General features: G+C 65.4%; 5 protein-coding genes across 5 annotated transcripts; 1 reads left to right on the top strand and 4 right to left on the bottom strand.

Annotated features, from left to right (window-relative positions):
- Positions 1–632: 632 nt before the first annotated feature.
- EMIHUDRAFT_250054 (hypothetical protein) lies at positions 633–1097 on the top strand (the record flags this gene model as incomplete). Its single annotated transcript, XM_005758418.1, has 1 exon — positions 633–1097. One exon carries the CDS (start codon positions 633–635, stop codon positions 1095–1097), a length of 465 nt encoding a protein of 154 aa, XP_005758475.1.
- A 425-nt stretch (positions 1098–1522) lies between these two features.
- Positions 1523–2407, bottom strand: EMIHUDRAFT_250053 (hypothetical protein; the record flags this gene model as incomplete). The annotated part of the gene is made up of 2 exons (XM_005758417.1): positions 1523–2220; positions 2293–2407. The coding sequence occupies 2 exons, from the start codon at positions 2405–2407 to the stop codon at positions 1523–1525; spliced, it is 813 nt and encodes a 270-aa protein (XP_005758474.1).
- A 2040-nt stretch (positions 2408–4447) lies between these two features.
- EMIHUDRAFT_250051 (hypothetical protein) lies at positions 4448–5778 on the bottom strand (the record flags this gene model as incomplete). Its single annotated transcript, XM_005758416.1, has 4 exons — positions 4448–4602; positions 4665–4866; positions 4938–5128; positions 5322–5778. The coding sequence occupies 4 exons, from the start codon at positions 5776–5778 to the stop codon at positions 4448–4450; spliced, it is 1005 nt and encodes a 334-aa protein (XP_005758473.1).
- Positions 5779–6268: 490 nt separating this feature from the next.
- On the bottom strand, positions 6269–6718 carry EMIHUDRAFT_250050 (hypothetical protein; the record flags this gene model as incomplete). Its single annotated transcript, XM_005758415.1, has 3 exons — positions 6269–6451; positions 6531–6620; positions 6695–6718. The coding sequence occupies 3 exons, from the start codon at positions 6716–6718 to the stop codon at positions 6269–6271; spliced, it is 297 nt and encodes a 98-aa protein (XP_005758472.1).
- Positions 6719–8066: 1348 nt separating this feature from the next.
- EMIHUDRAFT_77375 (hypothetical protein) lies at positions 8067–8288 on the bottom strand (the record flags this gene model as incomplete). Its single annotated transcript, XM_005758414.1, has 1 exon — positions 8067–8288. A coding segment is annotated over one exon (222 nt), but the record flags the coding sequence as incomplete, so codon positions are not given.
- Positions 8289–9069: the final 781 nt, after the last annotated feature.

The following is a 9069-nucleotide window of genomic DNA, read 5'->3' as shown; positions in this document are numbered from 1 at the left end:
TGCCCGTTTCTCACATCCTCGCCTCACCGGATTTTTTTATTTCCGTTGTTGTATTTTTCTTTGTTGCGCGTAATGTTTCCACAACTTTGCGGCGTTTTCTAATGCGGGGACCACATGCGGGGGTCATCTCAGAGACCGCGGCCGCGCTGGTTTTCACGGGCCACTTGCGCGACACCTGCGATCGAAAGAAAGATGGGATCATTGGACTGCTCAATCAGACTCGGATGTGCCGTGAGGCTTTCCACGGTCGCTGCGACGTCTTCATATACACCTGGTCGACGCTTGAGAAGGCGGCAGCACCATACAACACACAGGGACGCACCCTATTGGCACCGAGCAATTCGTCATCCTGGGCGTGTCTGGAGGCGGTCTCTCGTGCGCTCGAGCCGACCGTTGTTTCAGCAGTCGTCCAGCCAGCCAGACCAGAGGTGCAGCCGAGTATGCAGTCGTGGGGCCGGTTAGGGGAGAGCCTCGCGAGCTTTCGCATGAACTCTGCGGCGGTGATAGGCGGGCTTGATTTGATGCGCAGTTATGCTTCATCCATGCGTGTCAACTACAGTGCCGTCGCGCGTATGAGGCTGGATATGGGGAGCCGCCGGTGGACCAGGTTTGGGCACGTCTTTCTTGCTCCGATGGGCTGGGCGAATATCCGCTCGAGGGCGGACGAAGATGCGCGCGGCGGAGGTCAGCCAGGCCTAGCCCGGGAGGTGAGCACGTGCGACGTACCGCGCGTCAAATTAACCGACTTTTGCATGTGGTCGTCGCCACCCGCCGCCCTCCTCGATGCCTTTGAGGAGCTGCGGGGCGGACGCTTTGACAGCCTCATCTTGGGTGGAGGAGGCGCTGCACCGTGCGACTCGCTGCTGAATCGGTCCGCTCCACTGCGGGGCCTGAGCGATCGGGCGAAGGCGGAAAGGCGCCAACGGGAGCAGGACGAAGCTACAAACGGCTCGCTGCTTCTCGGCGGCCTCCTTGCAAAGGGCGTGCGGCCCCGCAGCTCTGCGCCTGTCTCTCGCCCTGCCCCTGAGACAGTGTTTGTGATGTTGCAGGTGAACGGCTGCCAACGTACTCCGAGAATATCCTCTTCTGTGCCTTGAATCGTGCGGGCATCGGCCGCTCACGACGCCCTGACGGTAGACGGGCATGGCAGAGCAGAGCTGTTGCAGACGCTCGGCGCATCTTGGCTGCGACTGCAGCGCCTTTCCCCCTGCTCCCCCAGTTGGCCGCTCGCAAGCCGCGGGTGCGTCCGGCCAGCCTCCCAACCCGCGTGGCGGACCCGCAGCCGCCTTCCCTTACCCGAAGCACTCGTGGCCGCATGAACGCAAATGCGGCATCATGGACGCGAGGCGCCGCCGGTGGGGTGCGAGGAGCTTAGGGGGACGGCGGGTGAGCGGGAGAGATCGACAGAGAGCGCAAGATGGGCAATAATTCTAGAAGATACGCGTGGCACTGACCGACACATAAAACACCAAAAAATGCACCTTGGACCGTTGTCTGTTGTCACGCCTCACTAGCTCCGTGGTCACCCGCTTGTTGTGTTGTGCGCATGGCAGCGACAGCGTCCGCTCTCTGCGGCGACACGGGCCATTGTAGCTTTCACAATCTTGCCGCAAGTGCACTTGTGCTTGGCATCAAAGGCCTCCAGCCCCTCGCCTCCTTCGGGATGTGTGCCAGCGCACCTCACGCAGTCACACTCAAAGCCCCACGGGTCGAGGGTTTCCTTGCTCCCCGCCTCAAAGGAGCGCACATAGCAGTACGTGAGCTCCTCGCCGCGCGATATGGGGGAGATGGACTCGAGGGCGAGATGCCGACCGTGGGCAGTCATGACGCAGTTCGGCAGGCAACTGTGGTTGATCATCGCGGCCTCCGGGTACATGGCGCTGCCTCGAACGCGCTCCCGCTCGTCAAATAGGTGGAACGAGTTGCATGCCTCCGCCCCGACCAGACGCAAGGCATCCGCCTCGTCAACCAGTCGTCCCGCTTGCAGCTTGGCGAGGCGCACGATGCGCGCAGCAGAGGAGGCCGACGCGCCGGAGCGTGCAACCTGTTGGCACTGCGCGGTCGCTTGCTCAAAAGAAGGCTCGCCGTCGAGCGCCGGCTGCGAGTGCCGGTGATTCGCCTCGGACGCGCGCTGCGCGAAGGCGCGCAGCAGAAAGCACGCCGTCGATCTCTCGCGGGGAGAGAACTTTCTGCTCTTCATGCTGTGAATCCTGCTGAGCCCTGCGCAGCACAAAGCGTGGCCCTTTTCCTGGGACCATGAACGGCACTTGGGGCTGCACCAGGCGCTCGCACAGCCCTCGCAGCGCAGCGGTTGCGCTGCAGCACTCCAGCAGAGGCAGGCGCTGCAGGCCTCGCTCAGCGACTCTCCGTGTGGGTACGAGTAGCTCACGTCTTCAAAGTCGTGCATTATGTGCGAAAAAGAGGCGAACGAGGCGAGCTGTTCGCCCGGGGCGATGTCTCGCACCGCCACGATTCCTCGGCCACGTCCTGGCAGAGTTCGAACAGCGAATGAAACGTCAGCGCGCTCACTGAGGAGACTATCAGTTGCGGCATGCATCGACTTGGAACTGCGGCGGCGACAAAATCTGCCCGCGTGGTCAGTTTCAGCTCACGGTCAAGCTCAGCGTCCAAGCCAGCGTCTAAGATAGCGTCGTCGAGCACGCACGTCGTCGAGCACGCACGTTGGTCGGCACGTTGGAGGCACGTCGTCGGGGACGTCCGCGAGGCAAAAGAAAATCAGTGTGCGCCCCCGCCCACCCCTTCACCGCACCACCTTCCTTTAGCTCGTCTTCGGGACGTGTGTACGTCACAACCTCACGTGCGAGTTGTGGCGGGAGAGGAACGAGCCGGTGCGCGCTTGGCGCGCCGCACCGGCGTACGACGCCGCTCTGGGGACGCGCGTACCCACCGCGGTCGATACGCCCTCGCACCGTTTCCTCGCTCGTGGGGCCGCGTTGTCAAAGACACCGCTGTGCCCGAGTGCCTTGAGCTCGCGCCTGGCCACGGAAAGCTCCTCCTCGAGGGTTGCCGCGGCCTCTTGTGCCTCCTTCGCAACCATTCTCCAGCCTTCCAGTTCGCCGGCTAGGGCCTGCTGCTGAAGTTCTCCCAGCTGCGGCATTCCGGACGATGCGGCTGCCGACGGCACGGGTGGAGGCGCAGGTGCGGCCGCGGGTGGAGCGGCCACGGCCGCGACGGTCTCGAGCTCTTTGACCCTCGCCTGCAGGGCCGCGAGCTTGCGCTCCCTGCTCTCGAGCTGCGCTCGTTGCTCGTCGCGTGCCGCTCGCAAGCTCCGGATGTCATCCTCGTGCTCCTGCGTCGCGACGAGCTCCTGCGCAGCACCGGGCAGCGCCCCGGGCTGCGGAGTGGACGCCGTCGCGAGCGCCGCCTCTGCCGTCTTCAGCGCCTCGCGAAGGCGCTGTGCCTCCTCCTCCGCCGCCTTGCGGCCGGCGGACCATGCTGACACCGCCTCGGCGTGGAGAACCCGCTGCCGTTCCACCTCTGCCCTCTGCTCGAGCAGCTGCTCCTCAAGCTTCGCATTGGACTCGCCGAGCAGCACGAGCCTGGCCGCCTGGTTCTGCTCGGCCTGCTCCCGAGCGGCTGCAACAGCCGCCTCTCCCTCCGCCGCTCGCGCCTCGAGCTCGCTCCTAGCGCGTGCGGCCGCTTCTGATGCCGCCACAGCTTCCGCCGCTGCCCGCTCGGCTGCCTTGGCCGCCGCCCTTTGCACCGCCTCGCCCTGCTCCGCTGCGGCTGCTCGAAGCGAACCATTCTCGGCCGTCAGCCGCGAAAACCCGAAAATACCTGGGTTTTCCCGGGTATTTCGGGTATTCCCCGCACTGGACGCTGGAGATCGTCGTGGGTCACTGGTAGGCCTTCCTTATTGTTGTTCAGCCGGCCTAACGTTAGCTACTGTTGTTGGGGAGCCCCACTGTTGTTCTGTTGTTACTGTTAACACTAGCAACACTGTTCAGCTCCCAACGTTAAACAGCTCTAGAGGGGACGAGACGGCGGCGGGGCCGCAGCCGAAAAGGGCTCTAGGAGGGGGGGTCGGGCCCAGCGCCTGCCCAGCGCCCGTCGCATAACTATCGGGATGCGAACAGAAGGAAGGACCGAGAGGAAGGGGAAGACACCCCGGAGTGAGAGTAGGGAGACCACGGAGGGGGGTCCGGCGCTAGCTCCGAGTAGGAGGGGGGGGGGGGGGGCGTTCTGCTGATAGGCGGGAAACCCGGAGCGCGGAGCTAACCCTCGGAGACCCGTGTTTATTTTATGGCCCTTTCCCTGCGAACGCGCACCCCCCCTAGGGGTCAGGGCTCTCTAGCCCGTAGCCCGACGCCGATCATCGTCCGGCCCGCTGGGTGCGCTTCTTAGCTCCCCGGCCCTGGCCCCTGGATGTGAGGTTACTAACTGCACTCCAAGGGCTCCAAGATGCGCCCCCCGAATGGCACCGATGCTAGAGCTCAATCTCCCCCTCTGGCAACGGGATCCCCCTCTCGAGCTCAAATTGCTGAAAGACTCTCAGCGTCGCGAAATGGCGGAAGCGGCGCGCGAGCGCCCTCGCGCTGTCGCCTCTCCCCTCCAGCCCCGACGGCCGTGTGTGCGACGCGCCTGCGGCCAGCAGCGCCTATTGCTCACCCGCGCATAAGGTTTGGCCAAATGTAGGTGGACACGTGACCGCATCGGCCTGCCGCCCGCCTGCGCTCCCACCGCCAAGTTGTTGCTTGCGTGCCGCTGCAGCGGCGTGTAGCCCCATGCGTCGGTCGCCTCCACGTCCGCGTCCGCGCCGAGCGCCTCGAGAAGAAGCGCCGTCGACATCTCTCCCGCCCGGCTCATGCCGCAGACGTGCAGCGCCGTGGCGCCGCCGGTGGTCACCTGGCAGCAGGCAGCTCTCGTCTCCCCCCGAATGCGGTGAAACGGCACCGACACCCGAGCGGCTCCCTCACCTCGCGAGCAGCGCCGGGCTGCGCCTGCAGCACACGGCGCACCGCCGGCGGCCCGCCCCGGATCGCGGCGCTCAGCAGCGTGTAGCCTCCCCCCGCATACACCGGACCCGGCAGCGAGTTGTGCTCCTCAAACTGCTTCCCGATCACCGCTGTGCCGGCGGCGTCTCGGAGCACCCGCCCGCCGTAGATGCCTGCTCACGCCGGAGACAGTGAAGAGAGGCGACGCCCACACGAGAGTGGCGCCCAGCATTCAGTCGCCTGGCCCGACCGAATCCGACTCGGCCTCGAGGCCCTCCGCCATCGACACGGCGCCTCTGCGAGCAGGCGGCTGCCCGGCCCGGCGCAGCCGCCGCCGCATCAGCCGCACCTCGCAGCCGGCAGCACTCAGCGTCTCAAAGCCGCAGCGCTCGTAGAGGCGGACCGCCGCGCTGTTCGTTTCCGTGACACCGAGCAGCAAGTGCTCTCCGGCGTAGTCGGAGGAGCGCACTGCCTCGACGGCGGCCTCGACGAGGGATTGGCCGACGCCGCGGCCTCGGGCGCCCTCCCGCACGGCAAGCGAGGCAAGGTACGGCTGCAGCCGCGCCAGCTGCTCGGGTGAATATGCGCCACCGGCGAGCCGCTGCTGGTACTGCGGACTGTGCACCTCGACCGAGCCGAGGATATGACCGCTCTCCTCCTCGGAGGTGGCGACGAGGACGTGGTTGATGCGGAGCCTTCGCTGCAGCGAGAGCCAATCGCCTGGCAGCTGCCGCCACCGCGGCAACTCGGATGGGAAGGTGGCCAGGTTGAGGAGGCAGAGGCCGAACGCCTGGGAGCGGGCGCACGGCTGGACGAGAACCATCACAGCAGTGAAGATCGAGGCTTTGCGATTCGCGGTTCATGTTGTTCACGGCGTCGTCAAAAAAATGTATAAGGCGCGGGCCCTCAGCGGAGCTGGGAAGAGGACCGCCGCAAGCGGCGTGGCGTGGAGCGGTTGTGCATCCCTCCGGGGGCCCCTCTGCGCCGGGGAGGCGTTGTTGGAGGCTAGGACGCAAGCGTCCGTCGCCCTTTTCAAACTCGGGGCCCACTCCGCTACGCTCCGACCCGAATTTGGAGGGCCTAAAAGTTTATGGTGTTGCTGCGCAAAAGGGGTCGGACACCGGGCGCAGCTCATGCTAAGAGCTAGAAGAGGAGATAGAGAGAACAACCACCCTGTCCCGTTATTGCGTACACCAACACCACAAAACGCTCTCTCTCTCCTGTCCTCACTCAGGGGGGTCACAACTACCAAGTCCCTCGACTAGCTGCCACAGGGCGCAGCTGCCACAGGGCGCAGCTGGAGACGCTCCCCCTCAATCGGCATCCACCCCCACCCGCTCCAGCCCCACTTCTGCTGCCGAGAGAGCTGAATCGAAGCAAGCGAGCCATTGCATCTTGGCCACGAGCACGGCGGAGTCGGCGTCGTAGCGCGCATCGTTCCCGCTCATCGCCCATTCCTCCCGTGACGTGTGTCGGCCGCGATTCGATGTCGCCACCTTCATCGCCAACGAGGACTCCCTCGACTGCAGGGGGGCTCCGGCGCGGGGAGGGACTCCGCCTGCTGCGCTGGCCGACTGCGCCCTCCTCCTCCATGGGATCGATCCGATTCCGCAGCGGCGGTGCTGCGCGGGAGGCGGCCGCGGGCACGCTGGGCTCGATCAGCGGCTTTCCCCTCAGGTAGCGCGAAAGCACGGATTTGGCGGCCGTTCTTGGCTTCAATTTTACGAATGTCTTGGCACCAGCTGAAGGCTTGGGTCCGACATCGCCGGATTCGTGCACGGTATTCGGATTTTGGCTATTTGTTCGTGTGGGGGTATATCGCAGATTTGTCAATGGTACCGCGTCTGCGACGCGGGCGCCTTGCGAGCAGAGCCCTTAGGACACCCTTTATATCTTGCGCGGTCAAAAAGCGGTGGCTGAAAACAAAAAAAGCGCCTAGGGGCGGCACCCTCATACGCGTGGCTGCGAGTCCAGTCGCGTCGGCCCCGACTGCCTCTGTGTGTGTTGTCGGTGGTGTGTTGTTGTTGTTGTGGTGGTGTGGTTGGTGGTGGTTTTAGGTGTGTGTGTCAGTGTGTGTGTGTGTGTGTGTGTGTGTGTGTGTGTGTGTGTGTGTGTGTGTGTGTGTGTGTGTGTGTGTGTGTGTGTGTGTGTGTGTGTGTGTGTGTGTGTGTGTGTGTGTGTGTGTGTGTGTCTGTGTGTGTGTCTGTGTGTGTGTCTGTGTGTGTCTCTCTCTCTCTGTGTGTGTCTGTTGTGAGTGTGTGTCGCGCCTTCCTTGCTTTGGGGGGGGGGGGGGATGAGGACGCTCTTCCCAAGAGCGCCACTCTTGGACCCAGTCAGCTTGCCTCGCCCTTCTCTCCCCCTCGAGCTCGTCCCGCCCCCGCCCCTGCCCCCGCCGCAGGCGACGTCGTTCCTCACTGGGGCTCCTGCGGCCTTGAATTATGGCGGCGCGCCGGCGGCGTTTGTCAACTCTCCCAGCAAGGGTCGTCGAGGGCGCTTGCGTGGCCGTGGCCATGGCCGCGCCCGTGGGCGCGGGCGGCCAGGCGGCGGCGCAGAGGGTCGACTGGGCAAGGCGCTGGGGAGCAGCGGGCACAAGGTCGGCCACTCTTGCGTAGCCAACTTGCCACGAGGGAGGCGCTGGTGAGATTCGACGGTTGAGTTATAGGCGACCGACGAAGAGGTGGAGGTGGTCGACGGGAGAAAGCCAGCAGACGGGGAGGCAGGGCAGTGGTAGAAAGCTGTGGTGCTGGCACGATCTCGTCTCCACGTATTGACTAATGAGTGTCTTAGACCCCTGTGTGCGCTCTCGGTGTGTGTGAGTAAGTGGTTGTTGGGGTGTGTGTTGAACAGGCACGGAGAACTCGGAAGAAAGATTTTTGTGTCTGGGGCCACTTTTCGGATCATGTATGCGGGAGGTGTGCGCTCGCTCTGCCTGCGTGTGTCTGGCCGTCTTTTGTGGTCTTTGTATGTACACCGCAGAAAGCACACGTCGCCGATTCTGCGAGAGAGGGCCGAGGCGTCGCTAGAGACCGGGAGGGTGTAAGCCTCTCGCTCTGCCGCGCCCGCGGCGACGCCGACGGCCGACGGTGGTGGGCTGCGCAAGCGCTGCGCTCTTCAGCATGCGTTCGCCTCTTCCCACTCACGAATCTGCCGGCGCAGCGTGTGGTTGGGGGCGAGGAAGCTTTGCACGAGCGCCTCGCCCGTCATCGGGCTCGTCGACTTGGTCGCGAGCCAGCGCTCGATCGCCGACCGCTCGTACGAATGCCCGTCCGCCGCCATCACCGGGTCACTCATGAGCTCGGTCGTGATCGGGCAGATGAAGTCGGCCGGCGGCTCCTCCTCCCTCGGAGCCAGCGCCTCTGCAGCCGACGACGGCCCTTGCGCCACAACCGCCCGCCTCTCCTGCTCCAGCCTCGCGCTCTCCTCGAGCGCCGCCGCCAGCTCCGCCTCCTCCGCCGCCGCCACCGCCTCCTCCGCCGCCTCCTCTGCCGGCGCCTCGGCCTCTTGCGACGGCCCAGCGCCTCCCCCGCCGCCCTTCTTCTTCTTCTTGCCCCTCTTCTTGGCCGTCTTCTTCTCCTCGGGGCACTTCCCCGCCTCCTCCTCCGCCAGCAGCGCCGCCGCAGTCTCCTCGGCCGCCCTCTCGGCCTCCACCCTCTCGGCCGCCGCCCTCTCGGCCACTGCCCTCGCCACCTTCGCCTCAATCTCCGCTCTCTTCGCCTCCCTCGCCGCCGCCTCAAGGGCAGACGCGCACTCGGCGTGGCCCTCCTCCTTGGCCAGCTGCAGCGCCGTACGCCCGGCCGAGGTGCGCGCCGCCGTGTCAGCGCCCGCCCGCTGCAGGCAGAGCACGACGGCGGGGTGGCCATGGTAGCACGCGATGTGCAGCGGCGTGACGCCGTTCTCCCCGGCTTGTTCGACCGCCGCGCCAGCAGCGAGAAGCAGCCGGACGATGTCGACGTGGCCCTCCTGGCACGCCATGTACAGCGGCGTGAAGCCGCCGTGCTTGGCTTGGTCGACCACCGCGCCAGTCTCGAGGAGCAGCCGGACGACATCGACGTGGCCGTTCTGGCACGCGATGAACAGCGGCGTGGTGCCGCCGTCCTTGGCTTTGTTGATCGCC

Source organism: Emiliania huxleyi (assembly GCF_000372725.1).
Source record: "Emiliania huxleyi CCMP1516 unplaced genomic scaffold EMIHUscaffold_865, whole genome shotgun sequence".
NCBI classification, from domain to species: Eukaryota; Haptophyta; order Isochrysidales; family Noelaerhabdaceae; genus Emiliania; species Emiliania huxleyi.
The sequence above is the reverse complement of the archived record's forward strand: the minus strand, read 5'-3'. Positions and strand labels throughout refer to the sequence as shown.